This window comes from Arachis hypogaea, chromosome 6 (assembly GCF_003086295.3).
Source record: "Arachis hypogaea cultivar Tifrunner chromosome 6, arahy.Tifrunner.gnm2.J5K5, whole genome shotgun sequence".
Lineage (NCBI taxonomy): Eukaryota > Viridiplantae > Streptophyta > Magnoliopsida > Fabales > Fabaceae > Arachis > Arachis hypogaea.
Window position 1 is genome coordinate 106484719 of NC_092041.1, and position 22977 is coordinate 106507695.

The window sequence follows — 22977 nt, forward strand, 5'->3', positions numbered from 1 at the left end:
GAAAACTAAGATTAGCCTTAAGAGGCTGCTTGTAATAAGCAATAGCTAGTGATCGGGTGAACCGGTCATTAACTGGTCACCGAAGTGGAAGACACTGGAACTGGTCATTAAGAAAGGCACCCACACAAGTCTACCTACTCCCAGGAACTGTTTCAAACTTCCAATCCACTATAAGCATCCATTATTGAAGCTACTACACTCACAAATACCTCTATCTCTTTCTATATAAGGAGAAAGAAGTAAAGAAGCAAGAAGAGGATCCAGAACCAAAAGTGTACAAATGTTTTGAGAAAAAAAAAAAAAATTTCTTAGTACATCTTAATCTCGGAGTTCCCAAGTTTCTCATTCTCAAGTTCTAAAGTTTGCAGTTCACCAATAGTTAGCACTTCTCAGTCACAGAGGTTCTTAATACCTATATTCTAGTTCATCTTGGGAAACTCACATAACATGTTCTATACTTGTCTACACTATCTTAGTTATATACATAGGATCGAACACTCAATATACTTGATATTACATTCAGCAAAACAACACGAGGAAGTTATCTGAGCCCGGAGTCTTAGCGCACTCTTCGATAATAGTATCTGCAAAATTTTGTAGAAAGTCAATATAAATGTAGGCGACAGACACATCATAACTATCCAAATGAGTTTCTGTAAACAAATCTAACAGTAATGCGTGGATGAATGTTGAGGGATAAAAAGCATTACACATATATATTTATGTTGTAAATGGAGGCATATTTTCTTAGTAGCCGCTCAATGGTGTACCACTCAGAACGCTCAGAACCATCTTGATAACCAATGCGTGGCATGTGGATTGATGCTTTTTGCAAAATGATCAAAAGAATTATGCATTAGTTTTGATTGCCAATTCAAAATAATAATCGTACACATTAATTTCTTCTACAGAAAGCAACAGCTGAATGCTTATAACTATCCAACATACTACACCTCATTACTTAATGTACACCTAGTCTATAAATACTATCTCTGTTTTTCAAGAAGCTTTTCTTACAGAAAGAAAAAGGATGAAATGTGAATAGCAGATGCATGCACAGGTAAAACGTGAATTACATTCACATCCCCTTTGGTTTATCAAAACTATATAGATCACCCTTCTATATACACGTGAGAGGCACATGCATAAAGATCCATTAGTAAGCAAAGGATCTAAGGCCGTGTTTGGAAGGGAGATAACCGAAAGACAAAGACTCAGAGATAAAGACTAAATTAAGTCTGTGTATTGTGTTTGTTGTAAAATATACTAGACTGAATTATATCTCAGTATCATGTTTGATTTAGGATAAATATGGAGATTGAGTGATAGATTTAGAATTTCAAAAGTTAAATGAGAGTGTTTTTGAAAAGAAATATTATAAAAGTTCCAGTCCTTGAAAATTTTAGTCCCTTGTGTTTCCACTATCTAGAGGTACTAAAATGACTGAAATTTTGTGTCACGAAACTGAAATTTTAGTTTCAGTCTCTGATCACCAAACACAATACGTAGTCCCAGTCCTCCAGTCTCGGTCTCGGTCCCAATCCCAGGAAACAAACGCAGCCTAAGTGTCATGTTTACATGCACAGTGATTTAATTCAACTATTCAAGGGAGGTGAGTGTATCCTGGTGAACTAGAATGATGATATCTATAATTTTGATAAATATCAAGCAATGTAAGTATAATATACCCAAAAATAAAAACTCTAACTAGGCAAAGTCAGCTGCATGTTCAAACAACACCTGTTATATCATGAAGTATGTTTATAAGAATGAGTACTGATATGGATGACTGGAATGACAAGAAATGGACACACATGAAAAACACCAAATATAAAAAATTACAAACTTGAACATGCACACGATGCACATACATACACATATTATGAAGTCACAATGTGCAATAAAATATTTATAGATGAGAATTTGTGAAACATGGAGCCCATCAAATCATGTGCAATTTATCCTTAATATCCTTAATCTAATGCATCATGCTATCGAATATTAATTTGTTGGAATGCCGCAATCCCTTGCATTATGAGGGATGATATGATCAGTAAATTTTTTATTGCATCAATCATGCTCTGAATAAATGTAGAGTCATTACCAGAATTTTGAGCAGCTGAGAATGCTGTCTTCGCTAAGCATTTCTCCAAGTGGAGAAGTGAGATATCACTTCGGGGGACTTTACGCCTTGGATTGTATGACTGAACCACAGCTAAAGCGACCCATTTGACAGTATTTGTGTCCATGTTTTGTTCATCATGGCCATCTACATGACATGAAGAATGTGTGAACAAAAAGAGGCATGAACAGTATGTAAATATTCAACAGAATCAAATAAGCAAATGACCATTTTATGTTTTAATATTTCGAAAAAAAATTAAATCATCAACAAAAACTGAAGCCAAGGCAAGAAAAAGGTGAAGGTTTGGATTTAAGCAACAAATCGTTCTAGATCTTCAAGTAATTTATGTCTAAGGGTACAGAAATGACGGGTTGACCCATTCTACCCTGCCCAACACTCCGGGCAGCTTCCCGCAGCATTCACCTCACAGCTCACAGAGAATTATGAGGCTAGCCAAGCAAACCTCCAATGCTGTATCAGCTTAGCAGGTCTCTTCATTGTATTATACTGCAACATAGAATAGGAACTATATAGCCCGACTGATCAACATGGATAACACCAAACCCTGTGGATATGATATATGAAGGCATCCATCCAGATTCTAGCTTCCTTCCTTAAAAATGGCCATTTTTGCAAGTAGCTATTGCAGTTATTACTGCACAGTAAATGTGTGAGCTAGCCCATCTTTTTTATTCATTTTATATATCTTGAAAAGTGATCAGTTTGGCCTCTGCAATTTTGTGCACCTTCATGCAAAATTGCACAACCATTTAAGAAATAGTAAACAGTGGAGGTATTTAGCATTATTAATTTATGAGGCCAATTGTTATCGACCATCACATTTGCTGGAACTATGTTCGTGATAAATAATATATCAAGACAAATGAAAGGGACTTTATCAATCTAACATGCTATAGCAGATAATAACATAACATCTTCAAGTTGGAATAATTTTATTGATGACATCAGAAGACAGTGTCATAGTAACTGAGATATTGCAAGGAGATAAGGCTACCAGCTATTGTTCAAGGATAGCATAATGATTATAGAATTGGCACTGACGAACTACCTTATAGGTGTGAGGTTCAGCTTCTATATAGACCAATAAATTATTGCTAAGTAGTATCAGTGCACACCTTCTAATTTTATAAGATGGAGATCACCAAGATGCAGGTCCTCATTTTCAGAAGCCCATTCATATGCATAACCAATACTTGTAGAAAGTCTGGTCAGTGAATCAAACATTCCACCATGACCCCAGCGTCCAGAGGTATCAACGCAGCTGTAAAACCAGATTTAAATATTCAAAGTTAACAATAAATCAATGACATAGACAACAAGGACCACCTGATTCTGTATCATGGTCACAGTTTCATCAAAGAGACAGCTGGCAATAATATGTTGCAGAGAAAGAAGTTTGTTGTGGTTTCTGTTAGAATTGAATAGGCCTAATTGCGCCCAAAAAATTAGCCCATGTAGAAAGGGTTCTCCAAACACTTATTAGGAGACAACAATAACAAAGAAGTAGGTTTTCAAAGTAAAATAGCATAAACCATATAACTAGGGGTGTTCATGGATCGGATCGGATCCACATATCCGCGGTGTTTATCCGAATCCGATAAAAAAAATTGCGGATATTGATCCGATCCGCAAGGCTATCGGATCGGATCCGCACATTAACATGATCGGATTGCGGATTTCATGTAGGTATCCGCATATCCGCGAATCCGCAAAAATAAATAAGTAAATATTATTTTTATGTTTTATTTTAACTAATAATTATTATATATGTTGTATTATTTTATTTTTATTATTTAAGAAAGTATGTTTAATAATATTTTAAGAGTAAACATGTTTAAAAGAATGAAAAAAAGGGATTTTATTGATAATTTTTTAATGAAAATAAGCTTTTTAAAATATTTTTATGTTTTGTAAATATATTCGAGATCCGATCCGATCCGCAAATATGCGGATCAGATCCAAGCTTGATATTGGATCCAATCCGATGATTTTAGTGCGAATCGGATCTAGATTTTGGCCATATCCGATCCGATCCGCGTTCACCCCTACGTATAACAGACATATGAGGAGACAAAGCACTGGCAGGCCTTTGCTTTTCCAGCATTCTTGCCATGAGCAGAAACCCAAACAAAGGATTTCACCTTTAGGGACAGAATCAGATTTCCAGAAGGATTTGTCCAAAGAAGATTAGATAAGGGAATTTGGCCAAGACCTGAACATAAGATTCACAGAACATCACATCCAAAATATTCTAGACCAAATTCTTTTATCATTATCAAAGCCAAGTTGAACGGATTCAAGTAGAAGCAAAACAATCTAACTTCCGTAACATGTAAGTTTCTGTTAAAACTTTCTAGCATCATTAGGTTTAGGAGATCGGTTGTATATGTGTAAATATTATTAGAGCTCCCAAATATCATGCAAGCAACACAGGAACAGAATGCTATTGCTTGAAACTAAAGCTGGAACAGAAAATCGATTACAGTCTTTAAAATTTAAAACACAACGCTTCAGCGCAAAGCTGCAGTGGGGCAAATAATTTTACCTGAATACCATAGCAGGTTCAGACAGAGAAACATTTGACGGAGCTGTACAATCTCCATGCACAAAATGAACAGATCCTGCAGCTGATATAATATCACCATCTTGTGGACAGATAGGGTCGTCAACAGTCAGTGAATGGTATCCAACAGATTTCCACTTGGACAACTTCTTTTCCTCTGCCTTCTTCTTCGCAGACTCAATTTTTGAACTCTTATCCTCATCTGAACTCCTTCTGCTCCTTGAATCCAACATTGTATCACAACTTGTTTTAGACACTTCCTCAAAATTTTTAACCCAAGAGAGATATGAAGCCTCATCAAGACCAAGATCACAAGATAGCGCACCAGAAACTTCTGTATCTTCATGTCCTTTCAAAAGGTTTCTTGCATTGACCTCAAGTTTCCTGTCATCCTTGTCAGAATTTTGTTCATCACGCATAGCAATCACCTTTTCAGCCATAGCATTTAGTTCTTGTACGCTAATGCCCTCATGTTTTCTATCATTCATCTCAGTGGGGTCAAACATATGTAACCCAAATATGATGGATTTCAAATCACTAATTCCAACTCCAGTTGCTTCATTTTCTTTATGATCCACGACATTTTCACCTATAACATTGAGGCTTAGCCGTAATTTTTTCTCTGCTCTACGCATAATTACCTACAGTTCAACAATCAAGCTTCTGCATTATATGTAAATAGTATCCATAGATAAACTTTACATATAATAGAAACATACTTCCTCCACTGTATGCTCTGTGACAAGGTTTATACATAAAACATGGTTCAACTGGCCAATTCTATGTGCTCTCTGCAAAGCTTGCTTGTCCACCTGAGGATTCCAATCTTGCTCGTAGAATATAACCTAGAAAATGACATTTAACATTACATTATCAAAATATGTATTCAAATTTATACAGGAAAAACTATCGTCGTGTTTGGTAAGCATCTAGAGAGAGAGAGAGAGAAGAAAACAAAACAAAATAAAATAAAAACAAAAGCTAAAAAAATAGACATTAGGACCGAAACAAAACAGAAAAATTGGTTCTCTATCTTTGACTTTGTTTCCACTGTTTAGGCGGACAAAAAATGGCCAAATTTCGTCACAAGAAAGGGATACTTTGCATACCTCACCAAACAAGTTTGTATATGTCAATGTCTTCGTAATTTCATGAGACAGTTATCAGAGGGGCCAAACGGCTTAGATCTAAAGATGAAATCAGACATCAATATAAGTTTACATGGGCTTGTTAGAGCGCATCAGTGAGCAACAAGTCCAGGTGGCCACTCCACGGGGCTAAGATTGTCAACATTAGTTCACTTGACATTTAGGTTGTTAGATCTGAATTAGTTTAAGTAAAATCTCTAACCAATGATTCTATAGCTAAGGTCATTATACGACTGTATTGTAATTTGTAACTTGTAACCCCTTAGATAAAAAATTTACTCCTTGATTTGACGTTAGGTAACTCCGCCTATGTTATAGCTGGTTCCAAGCTTGGATAAAGGGGGAGGGTGGTGTTAGATCCTCGACAGTGAACATAAAGCTAGGCTGTTTTCCAGAAGCAACATGTTGTATGGCTCAAGTTCATGTCAAATAAGATTTTCAATTAAAGGAGGCCCTAAAGCTCGAATTTCTTTAAGATTACTACAAACAAAATAAATTAAACTAAAGGAAATATGCTAGAAAGTTGGTTTGAAATATTAATGTCTAACAAGATGCCAAATGAATGGATAAAAGCATCTTGGTCTCTATCTATAAGAATAAGAGGGATATATAAAATTATAGAAACTACAGTAGGATTAAGCTCATGAGTTATACTGTGATGTTATTGAAGAGGGTAATAGAGCGGAGATTGAGACTGGATACACAAGTTTCAAAGAATTAATTTGGTCTTATACCAGGTAGAACCACCATTGAGACTACGTATTTGTTAAAAAGAATGATTATCGGAATAACAAGAAGGATCTACATAGTGTTTATTGTCTTAGAAAAGGCATACAATAGAATACCAATAAAGGTCTTATGGAAAGTTTTAGAGAAGAAAAAAATAAGAATTATATATATACGTTCAATTAAGGACACGTACAATGGAGTTATAACTAGTGTGAAGACTCCAAGTGATATGACAGAGAAATTTCATAGTGGTGTAGGACTATACTAAGGGTCACCTCTAATATCGAGTATATCCAAAAGCCTATACCATAGTGCATATTTTTTACTACATAGAAGTGAAATTTGGAAAAACACCCAACCACAAGTAAAGTGATTTAACTCATAAGTTAGATTTGCAGAGAGAAGCTTTGGAGGTGTATAGTTTGCGCATAAACCACAATAAGGCGAAATCTATGGAATGTAAGTTTGCCATAAGGAGCGAAATACTAACATAGAGGTGAAATTTGGAAAAACACCCAACCACAAGTAAGGTGATTTACATATCTTGGGTGTATTATTTAAGAAAATGGAGAAACAACAACAACAACAAAGCCTTGTCCCACTAAGTGGGGTCGGCTACATAGATCAAACAACGCTATTGAGCTTTATCACGTATCATATCTACAGAAAGACTATTTACATATAGATCTCGTTTGACCACCTCATGAATGGTTATCCTAGGTCTTCATCTACCTTTCACCCCTTATACATCTTCCATCTCATCCACCTTTCTGACTGGGTGATCTGTCGGTCATCTCACATGTCAAAACTACTTTAGACGCGATTCTATCATCTTTTCCACAATAGATGCTACTTCAATTCTCTCCTTTATATCTTCATTCTTTCCAATCGTATATGACCACTTATCCATCTTAACATCTTCATCTCTGCCACACTTAATTTATGTGTATACTCCAATTTGGCCGCCCAATACTCTGTACTAAAAAGGATAGCCGATCTGATAGCAGTGCGATAGAATTTACCTCTAAGTTTTAAAAGCATTTTTGTCACATATAAAACCAGAAGCACTTCGCCATTTTGGCCAACCTGCTTGGATCCTATGATTTACATTTCATTCCGTTCAATCTCTCCATTGTCCTGTATGATGCACCCAAGATACTTAAGACTTTTAACTTTTCGTAGGATGTTTTCTTTAATCTTCACCTTTGTATTAGGATTTTTCCTTCAGCGATCAAACTTACATTCTATATATTCTGTTTTGTTATGGCTTGTGTGCAAACCATACACTTCTAGAGGCTATCTCCATAAATCCAACTTCTTATTTAAGTCTTTATTTGACTCTCCCATAAGGACGATATCTTCCAAGACTAATGTGAAAATGTATATACTTAAGGATGAACCCTGGTGTAATTCTATAACAATAGGAAATTCTTCTATTATACCACTTTGAGTCTTCACACTAGTTGTAGCCCCATCATACATATCTTTAATTGCACGAATATATACAATCCTTACTTTCTTTCTTTCCAAAACCTTCCATAAGATCTCTCTTGGTATCCTATCGTACGCTTTTTTCAAATCAATAAATATCATATGTAGATCATTTGTATTACTACGATATCTTTTAATCATCCTTCTAAACAGATATGTAGCTTCGGTAGTGGATTTGCCTAGCATAAAACCAAATTAATTCTTTTACTTGTGTCTCTTGTCTCAGCCTTCGTTTTATCACCATTTCCTAAAACTTTATGGTATGGCTCATGAATTTGATTCCTCTATAGTTTTCGCAAATCTGTATACCTCCCTTCTTGCAAATAGATATCAAGGTGTTTTTTCTCCACTCATTTGGCATCTTTTTTTACTTTAAAATCTTATTAAAAAGCTTGGTTTTCAATCGAAATATTATCGGGTCCTACTGCCTTGCCATTTTTTATCCGCTTTAGAGCCTATTTTACCTCGAAGTCTTGAATCCTTTGATAGTAGTCAAAGTTTTGATCTTCTCCCCTTGTGCATTAACTGACCAAAGCTCAAAAAGGTCTTCTGTTCTTCATTAAATAACTCGTAAAAATAGTTCTTCCACCTTTCATTGATCTTCTCATCTTGAGTCAAAACCTCTCCATCTTTATCCTTTATGCACTTAAGCTGATTCAAGTCTCTCGTTTTTCTTTCACGGCTCTTTGCGATTTTATATATACATTTTTCTCTTTCCTTCGTGCTTAAAGACTGATAAAGACCCGCATATACTTTTATTTTTATTTCACTTACAGTCACTTTTGTCTCTTTCTTAACCGCCTTATATTTTTTCCAATTATCTGCATTGCGGCACAAAGACCCCTCTTTAAAGCACTCCTTTTTCGCCTTTATCTTTTCTTGTACACTCGCATTCTATCACCAGGATTCTTTACCTCTTAGTTCTATCCCTCTAGATTCACTAAAACTTTCTTTTCTTGTTCTTCTAATAACTTCTACCATCTGCCTCCACATCTCTTCCGCGCTTCCATTCACTTTCCACTTTGCCTCTTCTCTTACCTGTCTTAGGAAGCTTCTTTGTTCCTCACCTTTCATCCGCCACCACTTCGTCCTTGGGTTCTTCGTTTGATGTCTTTTCCTCAACTTTTGCTTAACGCAAAAATCCATGACGAGCATCCTATGTATTGTTAAACTCTCTCCTAGAATAATTTTACAATTAATACAAAATTTTCGGTCGACTCTCCTCAACAAGAAGTTGATTTCAGAGCTTGTTATGCCATTCCTATAAGTTATAAGATATTCGTCTCTTTTTTTTAAAACATGTATTTGCGATAAGAAAGTCAAAAGTTGAGGAAGAGTTCAAAATAGTTTTACCATCGGTATTAACCACCCTAAAACCATGGCCTTCGTAAATATTTTCATACCCAGTCACTTCTCTTACAACATGGTCATTTAAATCTCCTCCAAAAAAAATTCTTATCTCCCAAAAGTATGTCTTGGACCAAACTCTCTAGATCTTTCCAAAACCTTATCTTGTATTGCTTGTCCGAACTCACAATACATAGACACTAATCATGTAAAGTACCTCCTTCCACCACATGTTCGATAAAGATGATCTGATCACCCACCCTCTTGACATCTATTACGTTATTTTTCCACTGCTTATCCACGATAATACCTACTCTATTCCTATTCTACACATTTCCTATATACGAAAGTTTGAACCTCAAGTTATCCAACTGCCTAACATTCGCGCCGATCCATTTTGTTTCTTATAAGCACATGTTAATATTTCTCCTTGTCATGATATCCACCACCTCCACGAATTTTCCTGTTAGAGTGTCTATGTTCTATGTCTCAAATCTCAACATTTTGTCACTTCGACCTTTACCTTTACCTTTTTCTTTGTGAACTAACTTATTTACCTTCGTCCGTTCACGAAAACGCAAAAACATTTGCTCATTTAACACTACATCTGGGTACCAATGCAGCGGCTCTTGCTCATTTGACACTGTACGTGAGCCATACAACGCGTTGCTTCCGAACAACGACCTAGCTTTAGCGTAATAACGTCTTTAATTCATGTCTGGAAAATTCGACTAAACTTTTATGTTGGTTGTCAAAGGCCTAACACAACCCTCCTCCTTTATTCGGACTTGGGACCAGCTATGTACCACAGGTGTAGCATAGGCAATGTTATTTAAAAAAATGGAGAAATCAAAGAAAAATGTAAACCATAGGATTCCCTCTTCCTCTCTCATTTTCTACCACCTTCCATTTTCTTTTTTTATTGTTTCTCATATCACCTAGATTCTCAAAATTTAAGGACACGAGAGAACTAAAACTTTGAAAGATGTCAAATAAAAAGGTAGAAAATAAGTTCCCAAGTACCAAATCATGCAAAAAAGTACATGAATTAGAAAACAGGTTAGAGTTTAGGTTGACAATGCTTACAGTATCAGCAGCCACAAGATTCAACCCAACTCCCCCAGCTCTTGTTGAAATCATGAAAACAAAAGCTCCAGGATTGTCAGGATCAGAATTTAAGGCCATATTAGCTGATGAGCTGCTGAAACTTCTTATTGCAGCAAAACGCTCCTCAGCCCTAACTGAACCATCAAGACGCTCGTAGGAATACTTCCTTAACTCCAGAAAATCCTATTTCAGAATAAGTTGAAAATTATTTCATCAATACATTTGCATAGATAAATAATGCATTCAACACATTGGTAGAAAATCTAACCTGTAAAATATCGAGTGTATGAGTCATCTGTGCAAAAAGAAGAACACGGTGTCCAGAAGAGTATAGCTTCTGAAGAAGCTGGTCCAGAATCAGCAGCTTGCCACACGCCTGATAAAGCAAACAATGATACAAGGTGGTAAGCAAGAATAGAGCAAAGTGTATAGTATGCAAATAGCGTCCAGCAAGAAAAGGTGTTTTCTCTCTCTTGAACATATTGTGCTTGGAAAATATTTTTAGAATAGTTTATAAAAACATGTCAACACAATCTCGGTTCTTTCAACTTTTAAGTAACTTCAAAATTTAAAAAATAAAATCTTTGTTTTGGAGGGTTAAGAAAAGGTTGAAGATACTACGCTCCTGGAAAAATGATATTTTATATATTAAAAATGTCTTGTATCAAATATTTTCACCAAACAAGATACAAAGACAACTTCTTTTATGTCTCTGTATTTCGTCCCAAGACAATATCCCGAGTACAAAATCAACTAAAAATAAGCTTCATACTTTGGCTGTCATGTGTCTTAAGCTCCCAAAGAAGGATTCCCAAGTCATCAGGTATAAATAAACATAAGGTCAGTAGTTACCTGAATGAGATGTTCACCTTCTTCAAAAGGTTCAGGCTCGATACCTGGAAAGAGATAAGGATGGCTGCATGCTTTTCTAAGTTGTACCACCTAAAATAAGCAAAGAGATCTACCATTAAGTAAATGTGACATTAACAAATGTTAAAAGCATGATTTGGTGAAGATAAGAACAGAACTAATAAATCATAAATCTATAAAAACCCAAATACAATACATATTCAGAATGGAACGACTTCAAAATATTCAAATCATTAAATAACGAAGTCCAAGCTCAAGCCCAATCCAATACCTTCTTGAAAATTCAATCTCAGTTACCATAATAGGGAAGAATCATAGCACTCAAAACATGTTACAATACATAAATATCTGATTATCAGCACATATCATACAGTTTTTTAGATCATATCTTAAAAATGTAAAAAGATATCTTAATATCTTAATTACTTCTTGACGATTCAGTATGTAATTACTTTTCTACAGAAAAATCATAGCACTTAAAACATGTTAACATATCAAATCAATATATTTTCTTATTATTCCCTGCCTGTATTTTTATCTTCCTTCCTTAACCGAGACTTATAACCTTGACATGGTATACAAGGAATGGTACCATCTTCCATGGCCTATTTGGTCAGTACCAAAAAGAAAATTGTGATTGAGCTCCCAAAAGGACAATTGACACTTACTGCTACAGCTTGTATCCATTGATTAGGGGTTATCTGTTATGACTTTTCTGCTGATGTCCATGTTTCCTTATGCCTTGATAATTTTCTCATTAATTGTCCAAGCGCTTTTGTCTTCAACCAACTAGGTGACCCCATGTAACATGTATAATTGGGCATAGCCAACTAGTAGAGTTGAGTTAACAATTAGTAGTATAAATAGCAGTGTTTAAAATTATATTAGAATTATGTTAAATGAAGAAAAGTTCCAGTCTCTCAGAATTTCTCTCTCTCTAATTTTCTCTTTGAACAATTATTATTATCATACATTTCCAAGATTTCCCATCTAATATAAACACTCTGAAACCACATCTTTGTTCCAACCAATTTCTTGTATACACAATTAAACCTTTCGTAGATCGAGATTCAGCTTATGTTGGTAATCATGATTTTTTTTAATGGAGTTAACAATGTCCCCATGATTCTTTTAATGGAGTTAACAACATCCCAATCCCCATTATCTTCATTTCCTACCTAAAACCCATAATCTCAGCATAAATCAATCTAGCATCTGCCTCGAGAAATAAGAGTAAAATCATTTTCCTTGCCTTCGTACTGGATGTCATCTCTGCATATCGGTTGGTTTAATATGAATCCGGGGGAGGTAGAAATCCTCCGTTGGCCGCTCCATGCCCACTCTATCTCCGTCGATTAATTGCCAATTTTCGAGGGATCTCATGTTTGTTACCCCAGCTCAGAGAAAATTCATCTTTCTCCTATATGAAAGTCTGAAAGAGATTTACTTTCTTTTAAAGAGTTAGCAGGGTAAGGTTACTTAGCAATAAGTCCATCCGATGGTGGGTAGTGCATTTGGAGATCAAAAAGTTCAGTTTGTACAATGATCCTACCACTTAGAGTTCTCTAGCAGAACTAGTGGCAAGTGTGGCTAGATATCGAAATGCTTGCCTCGGAAAGAGTTCCCAGGTGTCTTTCTATCAATAAGGACAACATTTCCACGATAGCCGAAGAAGCATTTCCTAAGGCAGTCCAGAAAAATGATCCCAAAACAATTTCTTCAACTACTGTTCTTCAATAGCACTGGAAGACAATATGGGCTATACTAGTAAGAAACCAATCTAAAGGTATGTTATGATTTTTATCCCCTTGCTTTATGGGTCAAACTGGAAATTCTTACTTCACGATCATCATCTTAAGGAGAGATGCAGGTATGTTCTTCTCTTCTAGTATAGGCCACAGGGATCACTTCACTTATCTTCGTCCCGAATGCCCTATTGAGGTCCCGTCCCGAGAGATCTCGAGGCTCTTAGTGATTTCCAGCTAGTCTTTTACGATCCTTCCCGGATAAAAAGGGCCTAGTAAGCACGGATTCCCTAGAAAAAAGAATATGATATAAGCTTTTTTTTTTCTTTAGGGGAGGGCACAGAACAAAGCTAGGCTACACAAAGGCGTTCCATCAATCAAATCCCTACTTTTGGTCATTGATCCAAATCGAATCCAAGATTTCTAACCATATATACATTGATTAAAAAGTGAGATTTACTCTTTCCAATGGTCCTACTTCAGTAGACTAAAGCATAATGAATCCAGGAACAGATCCCCTCTGCATGAGACCCTTTCACAAGAGAGACATGCTCAATCTGGATCTTTAACTCCAATAATTTAATTCCAGGATTCCACCCTGGACCTTTTCCTTCCGTCCAATTCAACATCCTTCATTCCTATATATGGTCTAGCTTGATTTCCTTAGTTTACCATATAAAGCAAGTATCTAGTCTATACTCGGATGGACGAAAGCACCAACTCCTCCCTTGCCTTTGAGGAAGGCTTTTCGCTACAGACTAATCTGGATACTCAAGTACTGCTCTCTGGGAGCTTTTCTATTCCTTTTACAAGGATCTCCAGATCAACGGGAGGCATGTGCTCCCAAAAACCCATCTGATGGATCCATATCTCCCCATGCTTTTCCAAATAGGGGAACCAACTTCTGTTTATATACATAAGACGCCATAAGCGGGGAAAAGAAAAATGTTATGTAAGGAGTAGACATGCTTTAGGCACAGGCAACCTAGCTTACTCATTTTGATAGTTTCCGCTATGACTATGTTAGGTATGTAATTATGGTCTTTGTTGGATACTATTTGACCTAACCATAGACTTCCTATTCTCTTTGTCAACCCATTCATAGGACCACCGCCTACTGCATTCCAGCCCCGGCATTTTGCCTGACACAATTGATTCGTCATGGGAACCTAAGGTTTGAGGATTGCTTGTATCAATCAATTTAATTGCCTAATCATGCTATGGAGAATTCCAATTGAGAGCTAACTACTTCATGCCCCTTAAGAATTTATAAACACCACAAAACGAAGGGCCAAAACAAAGATAATATCAAGAAGGCAAGAGACTAACTAACAATATTCTGAAGTGACTGATGATTTGAAGCTCCAGAACATAGTGCAAGTAGCTTTGGAAGTTCCTTCCTCAATATTGACATGTAGACCTTTTTTTGCAGGCTAGTAAGGGGTACCAACCTGCCATGAATTCCATTAATCAATACAATAATGCATTTGAATCTGTTGACATTATATTTAGATTAGAATCAATTATGAATAATTGTGTTTTATCTTTAGTAGGTATTGTAATGATTAATTAGTGTATACAAATATATGAGCTGAAGAGTTCAGTAATAACCTCAAGCTTTTCATATTAAATCATTGTCTAAACAGAATTCATAGAATATTTAAGCATAAATGACATTATAAATGTTCATATGCAGATCTTAATAAAAGTAATTAAATAAATAAAAGCACTGTGACCTACATGGTTGTCTCAGTGAGGAGTGGTAACACTAGATTTCCACTCTCAACAAGCTTTGATTTGGTACGTCGAAGCATAAAGGCTCCCAATAATCCTTTCAGAATTTTAAGTTGCTCTTTTGCCCTTGGATTATGAACTTCTGCAAAAATAGAAACAGATAAATGAAATAATTTAATTTGTTACCTTTTAACAAATCAATTCTGCACGATAATAAGCTTTCCACTTATGGCCACTATCTTTTTATAATTTCTTAGATAAACAAAAACTAAATACGGAAATTTGATAATTTCGCAGTCTTTGAATAATTTACATTACTACACAACAAAGGGAAATACAAAGACAACCACTTCTAACAAGAATCAAAACTCTACAATTCAAAGATGTATGAATGAAGAGAAATACAAAGACAGCAGGATAAGATATCCTCCATAAGAAAACAACTAAAAAAATTATAAGAAAACCAACCGCCAAAATTAACCTCAAGAAGAGCAAATGATGATAAACTAACAAAAACCATGATACTGACCTGATGTAAGCTCACCGATATCCTTGAAAGTGAAAAGGAACTGATCCAGCGTACCAAAGACAACAGGCATACAGAAATGCATCAGGGACCATAACTCAGAGAGGTTATTCTGAATAGGTGTGCCAGTCATTAACAACCGTCTTGGCATGATATAGTGATCTTTGAGAACATTAAATAAAACCTGCAAAGATCTGAGATTTAAGTTTCAACAACCAGAACAAACCCTCTCAAAAGGTATATGATTGAAATAACTTCAGTTTTCACCATTAAACATTCTTAAATTCTTATTTTATTTTTATCTATTATATATAATCTGGATAGTTGATAACAGATAAAGAGAATTATACAACATAATATAGATATAGATATAGATAATATTTTCAAGTAATAATGAAAATATTTATGAACTCATTCAGCACCAACAGAGATGACTTTCCAGATTTGCCTTATATGTTGTCTCATTTTAAATTATTTATATCATACAGGTAAAGAGTGCCTGGTCACGTCCAAATAAGATCTTTACCAAAGAAATATGAATATATATACCACAACTTAGAATTGATTCAATTGAGTAGTAATTTAGGCAAGTCTAACAAAGATAAGCATACTGTTAAGTAACTGAATACTATACAGGCATGTATCATAATCCTTGACATACACTTGATGGGTTTTTAAGTCTTTGAGCCTCATCAATAATTGCATAATGCCATGGTATTTGAGAAAGGAAGTCCTGATCCATCATTGCAATTTCATAAGTTGTTAACAGCACATCAAATGGCAACAATACCTGCCAAAAAATTTCTTCTAAATCAAATATCAATAGGCATGCTTATGATAACAGAGACTGCAGTTTAAAAGTAAAGTCACTGAGATTCAATGAGCTCATGGAAGTTAAATGCACTTACATCTGTTGATCGCTGCCCTTTTACATGTTCGTATATTTTCATACGGAGCTCGCGCCTGTATTCTTTATCACCAACATATTTAAAGACATCCAGTTTTGGGGCAAATTTCACTATCTCTGACACCCAACCATCTGTCACACTTAGAGGACATATAACCACTGTAAATGATAATACAAAACCAAGTAAAAAAGTTAAGCACTATGTGAATAGATATTAAATAAAAGAATCATATTTCAAATCAAGAAAGATATACTTCACTCACAAAATGGCCCAGGTGATAATTGGTATACTTTTAGATAGCTTAGTAAACCGATAGCTTGTAAAGTCTTGCCTAGTCCCATCTGCTCATAAATTTAAACAGAAATACAACAAAATAAATAAACCTAGAATGTCATTTGCATTCTAATGAGAAGCATATGGACCTCATTCACAGTTTTGCATCTGTTGAATAAGCCAAGTTCAAGACTAAACAATATTTAAAGAGAAATCCACTGTTTATAAGTTAATCAATTTAAGTTTAATGTTGATTTTGTATATGAACAAAGGATAGAAAATGAATAGTGACTAACCAAGCAGCTCAAAAGCAACCAAAACAAAAGAAGAGCTCTTTTTTATTGAAAGGTAACTTTATCTGAAGAGAAGAAAAGATTACTTAACACGATGAGAAATCCTCGTTAAAAAGAACCTTAAACTTCCAATCACATTCTACCAAAGGGACAAAAATATACAGCCAACCTAAGGGAGAAACTATGCAACAAAGCATCTCAATAGCTTCATATATCAGATAAAGAAACTCTTATGGACCATAAGCAGAAAACCAAAGGCTGAGATCTTTTACATGCCTTGACTAAATTTACCTTCAATTAATCAATAAAAAACATGACAATATAATAGAAAACTGAGAGAGAGAGAGAGAGAGATTATGTGAATATGTATATTATAATTTTGATTTTTGAGGTTCTCAATAAGTAAGGTATGTGAAGTGATGGCTTGCATTTTTTAATTATGTCTCCTTTCAACCACTCCACTTCGTTGAAGGAATGATGAAGGTATGGAGCATGTGAAATCATGCATTAATTATGTCAATATTATAATATATATTGATGCACAATCTCAGCCTCCTATTAGTATAAATAGAGCCTTGGAGCAAGGCTTATTGTACCACAACAAACACACAAAATATTGAGGGAAGAAGTTCAATGAAGCAAAGCTTCATATATAACTTGAGTGAGGTCTCTTGTAATATAGTGAGTATAATATTATAGAGAGTGTGACAAAATTCTTAGTGTAGTGAGGGTTGTACACTAGAATTTGATTATACTCTTTAGTACTCACTAGGTACTACAAATTATCGTATAAGAGTGTCTTACTGTGATACACTATATTGTAACTACTTTCAAATATAATAGATATTTTTCGGAGTGTTGGCCCGTGATTTTTTGCCCCGTTCACTTTGGGAATTTTTTTCACGTTAAAATATTAGTGTTACTCTTTCTCTTCCTTGACCTATTTTGTTCGCATATTAATCCCATCAGTCTCCACATAAATTATTTGACTCGCTTCCGCCTCAACTCTGTCTTATCCCTAACAAGCTACTCTAGGGGTAGTTTAGGCTTTTCACTCCTTAGTTACAGTTGATCAAGCTAGCAGAAGGTAGTTTCTCTAAGTCTAGCTTAGCCTGAGAGGTTGAGACTTCCTAACTTACTTTTGTCACAATGCACAGAATAATTTGCCGGTTAATCATAGTAAAGGATAAACTCAAATGGCTAAAATACCACTAACAGTAGAATTTTGCCTTTCAGAATACATAGGCTCTGATACAAAATAGAAGACAAAGTACCTCATCCCCTGCAAATAACAGAAACATTCTGATCACAAACATAATTAACAGTATTCATTTATAAATAAATATTATTGAAACTCACCCACATTATAGTGTAAAAAATACCCAAAACATAATAGAAATGAATCTGTCAACACCCAGCGACCCAATATTCACTCTTCTTGGCTACAAAGAAATGTAAAATAGCCCGTGTATTCATTCAAATTTAAACATCAATATATTCAGGCTGATTTCACATAAAAATCTGGTCATGCTAACTATATTGTTTATTCCATCCATCTGGGTATCACTTAAAACTATAAAAGGAATTGAACAAAAGTTGAACCAGTAAGCTAATATGGACTTTGGCCTTTGAAAATGCCCACGCCATAATGAGTCCACATTTCACACACTACCATTAAATTGATACTTGATACCTCAGGGCTTCAGGCTATGTTTGGAACAATCTAAGGGGATATGAATGGAATATATAAACCCAAACCCACAAGCTAATGGCCTAGGATAACTCCCTCACACAAATAACTCTCTCTCGTAACTTCACATAACATATATGAGGAGAGGAATTGAGGAAGAGAGTCAAGAGACTTTCTTTCCAACTCAAAAAACACATTTATTTTTATTCACAATGTAACATAACACTGTCTAAACATTGCTTTATTTTTGTCAAAATCTCAAAGCTCATAGTTGACTACTTATATAAATATCATCAAATTGAAGTCACAAATAACGGTTTTTATCCTTCGTGAAAGTGAGCTCCATGTGCCTTGGCAAATTGATAAGATAAAGAAAGCTTATGCGTTCTTGTGTCACGTGATAAAGCTTGGTTTAACATATCTAAAAGAGTAGAAGGGCATGGAACAATATAGCCGCATCAATAAACCAATTTGTCTTTCGAATTATAAGAACTTTCCAGAGGAACCAAATTAAACACAAAAAAACACTGTTAGTGAAGGATGCAATACAATAATCTCACCGAGAACGACGTTGACCCCGAGTTTATACCTCCGTATAAGCCATGAAACCCCTTCAACCTGGTGGGGTTTGAGGGTCGCCGTAAGCCCGAGCTCTACTTCACGGGGCGGCGCGTCGCAAACGCGTGCGTCGCCTTCGTCTACGATTCGTGCCACAACTTGAAGCTTCTGCTCGTAGCTCAGATTTGTGGAGTCCATGATAATGCTGAGCCTGAACTCGGAAACTCCGTTGGGAGAGACTGAGCAAGTGAGTCAGCGAGTGGGTGGGGGAAGAATAAGGTTTTTTTGAAAGACGAAGGGAGAGGGAAAGCAAATATGCCCTGCCCTTTGGTTAGAATTTACAATTCCAAAAGTCGATAAAATTTAATATTCACGATATTAAAAATCACTTAAAAATAATTATTCTGTACTTTGATGAATTAAATATATCAAAGAATTAAAAAATTATTATTATTATTATCTATCTTGTAAAATAAATAAATAAAGAAGATGTACTAAATATAAAATAAAATCGTATAAATAGAAGACTCTAGTATTAATATCAATATAATTAATTTAATATAATAGAGATGATTCATATATTTATTTAATATATTTAGTAACATATAGAGAGAAAGGAGAATATTAACAGTATATAAAAAAAGAAAGATTATTGTTATTGTTATGTGTATTATTTTCGGACCACATTTTTATTATTTATACATATAAAAGTATTTTCTCTTCATTGATTCATAAATGTGCAGTCCAACCTTGGAACTTTTGTACCGTCCACTATTAAGTTTTGGACCGCCTAAAATAGTTTGATTCGAGGAATTAACATTCATATTTATCACAACACTTTCTTTTGGATGTCCATTTAGAATTATGCATCGTTAAAATTTTACTAAAGAAAAATATAATAGAAAAAAATATTTAGTAAAATAAAAATAGTACAATATTCTTTAAGATGGGAACTGCCTCATTAAAAACCTTGTCAAGAAAAATTTAATAGAAAAAAAAATCTGGTCAAGAAAAAAAGAGTACAATCTTCCCCTCTTATTACCATTATTTAATATCTCGAAATCGGCGCATCCCAATTTAATGTACCAATCTTTTAAAGGAGGATTTTGGAAGTAACTTTGTAAATAAATCTGTCAGAAAAAAGAGTACAACCTCCCCCTTTTGTCACCATTATTTAATATCTCAAAATCGGCGCATCCCAATCTAATGTACCAATCTTTCAAAGGAGAATTTTGGAAGTGACTTTGTAAATAAATCTGTCAGATTATCACTTGAGCGGATCTGTTAGACATCAATTGTTTCTTGATTTTGAAGATCATGAATAAAGAAGAAATTGAGAGAAATATATGTTGTTCTATCACCTTTGATGTATCTACCTTTAAGTTGTGTAATGCATGCATGCTGTATTATCTTCAAACAGAACAGTTGTAAATATCTTATTATCAATCACTCCACATGATGACAGAATATATTGGATCAAACTCTTGAGCCAAAAACACTCGCGACTTACTTCATATATCGCTAGTATTTCAGCATGATTAGAGGATGTTTATGCAATCGTCTGTTTTGTGGACCTCCATGATATAGTTGTACCACCATATATGAACAAGTATTCTGTTTGGGATCTTCCTTTGTATGGATCAGACAAGTATCCTGCATATACATAGCCAACTAGTTGTGACTTGGATCCATATGGATAAAACAATTCCATATCAACTGTTCCATAAAGATATCGAAAGATCTGTTTGATTCCATTCCAATGTTTTTGATTGGAGAGAAACTATATCTTGCTAGTAAATTCACAACAATTATATATTGGGTCGTGTATTATTAGCAAGATACATTAGTACCCCAATGGCACTGAAATATGATATTTTAGGACAAAGGATATCTTCATTTTGTTCTTCAGGATGGAATTGATCATTTTTCACATCCAAATACCTTACGAATATTGGGGTACTTAATGGATGTGACTTATCCATATAAAATCTCTTTAAGATCTTTTCTGTGTATGTTGTTTGATGAATAAAAATCTCATTTTTTATATGTTCGATCTGCAAGCCGAGACAAAATTTAGTCTTTCCAAAATATTTCATCTCAAACTCTTCTTTTAGAGCTTTTATAGTTGTTGGAATCTCTTCAGAGATTCCAATGATATTTAAATCATCAACGTACATAAATATGTGGGCAGATATCGTCATTCTTAAATCCGTTTTTGACCCGTTACTCAGTAAGATGATTATACCACATTTGTCTATATTGCTTTAAACCATATAAAGATCTTTGCAATTTGGCTGAGTATAACCCCTATGAATATTCATTGGATGATTTAGATACTTTTAATCCTTCAGGGACTTTTATATAGATATCACGATCTAATGATCCGTATAAGTAGGCTGTAACCACATCCATTAAATGTATATGTAGTTTATGTTATGTGGATAAACTGATCAAATAACACATTGTTATTACACCCACTACATGAAAATATGTTTTTTCATAATCTATACCAGACCTCTGTGAAAAACCTTGTGCCATAAGTCGAGTTTTGTAGCGTACTACTTCATTTTTCTCATTTCGTTTTCTCTCAAATACCCATTTTTATCCAACAGATTTTACATCTTATGGTTTACGGACTACAGGTCCAATAACTTCACGTTTTGCAAATGAGTATAATTTAACCTTCATAACTTCTTCCCAGTTTGGCCAATCATTCATTTGTCGACATTTTTTTACTATTCTTGGCTTAAGATCCTTACTTTCATGCATGATATTTAATGTCACATTATATGCTAATGTAGTTTATATCCATGATCCCTACTTTATATCCATTATCACGATCTAATGATCCGTATAAGTAGGCTGTTACCACATCCATTAAATGTATATGTAGTTTATGTTATGTGGATAAACTGATCAAATAACACATTGTTATTACACCCACTACATGAAAATATGTTTCTTCATAATCTATATCAGGCCTTTGTGAAAAACCTTGTGCCATAAGTCGAGCTTTGTAGCGTACTACTTTATTTTTCCCATTTCGTTTTCTCTCAAATACCCATCTTTATCCAACAGGTTTTACATCTTCTGGTTTACGGACTACAGGTCCAAAGACTTCGCGTTTTGCAAGTGAGTCTAATTTAACCTTCATAGCTTCTTCCCAGTTTGGCCAATCATTCATTTGTCGACATTCTTCGACTATTTTTGGCTTAAGATCCTTACTTTCATGCATGATATTTAATGTCACATTATATGCAAATATTTTATTAATAATTTTGTCTTATTTCGATCACATTTTTTTCTGTAAAGATATAATTTATCGAGATCTCATCATTTCATCAATTTCAGGTACCTAAACGTTTTCTGGCGTTAAAACTATATCATAATTTTGAACAACTACAAGTGTCTTTACTATGTCTTTATCTTTTTCAACAGGAATATTATTTACATCACTTATTTTTCGAGTATTTTTGTCTTTGGAATCGACAGACCTACCACGCTTATGACGTGGATTTGTTTTGGTGGTCATTTGTCCGACTGAGACATCAATTTGAATAAGAGCATTTTCAGCTAATGTATAGAATTCATTTATCCTTTTTGTATCAAAAAATGTATCAGGAAATTTATTTGCTATTCTTTGCAAATGTATAATCTTTTAAACTTCTAGTTTACATTGCTTTGATCAAGGATCTAAATGCATCAAAGATGATGCATTTCAATTAAGTTCCTTTTCATGAAGCTCATTCTCTCCCCTTAATGTTGAAAATTTTAATTAATCAAAATGACAATCTGTGAATTAGACTTTAAATACATCTCTAATTTGTATCTCAAGATACCTCACTATAG

The 22977-nt window shown here is 34.6% G+C and overlaps 1 protein-coding gene across 6 annotated transcripts; it reads right to left on the reverse strand.

Moving 5' to 3' along the window:
* Window positions 1–263: 263 nt before the first annotated feature.
* Window positions 264–19454, reverse strand: LOC112697383 (probable helicase CHR10). 6 transcript variants are annotated; one of them, XM_025750530.3, is made up of 16 exons: window positions 19131–19454; window positions 16577–16655; window positions 16315–16472; window positions 16068–16196; window positions 15410–15590; window positions 14887–15022; window positions 14480–14597; window positions 11384–11473; window positions 10800–10907; window positions 10511–10714; window positions 5429–5554; window positions 4692–5350; window positions 3262–3407; window positions 2105–2269; window positions 711–825; window positions 264–584 (listed from the first exon to the last, which is right to left on the reverse strand). In XM_025750530.3, exons 2-16 carry the CDS (start codon window positions 16653–16655, stop codon window positions 560–562), a joined length of 2439 nt encoding a protein of 812 aa, XP_025606315.1. In that variant the 5' UTR covers window positions 19131–19454; the 3' UTR covers window positions 264–559. The 6 variants fall into 6 exon arrangements, with proteins under 6 accessions (XP_025606315.1, XP_025606312.1, XP_072053638.1 ...); XM_025750527.3 differs by having other exon boundaries at window positions 16315–16453; window positions 19131–19452; XM_072197537.1 differs by having other exon boundaries at window positions 16577–16658; window positions 19120–19452.
* Window positions 19455–22977: the final 3523 nt, after the last annotated feature.

What these genes read in the sequence shown, in the direction of transcription:
- LOC112697383 (XM_072197537.1), bottom strand. Translation starts at nt 19,326, where the DNA reads ATGGACTCCACAAATCTGAGCTACGAGCAGAAGCTTCAAGTTGTGGCA. An exon ending in ATACACTCGATATTTTACAG is followed by an intron (nt 10,715 to 10,799) that starts GTTAGATTTTCT and finishes ATTCTGAAATAG; the next exon opens with GATTTTCTGGAGTTAAGGAA. An exon ending in ATCTTGTGGCTGCTGATACT is followed by an intron (nt 5,555 to 10,510) that starts GTAAGCATTGTC and finishes GTCATTTTCTAG; the next exon opens with GTTATATTCTACGAGCAAGA.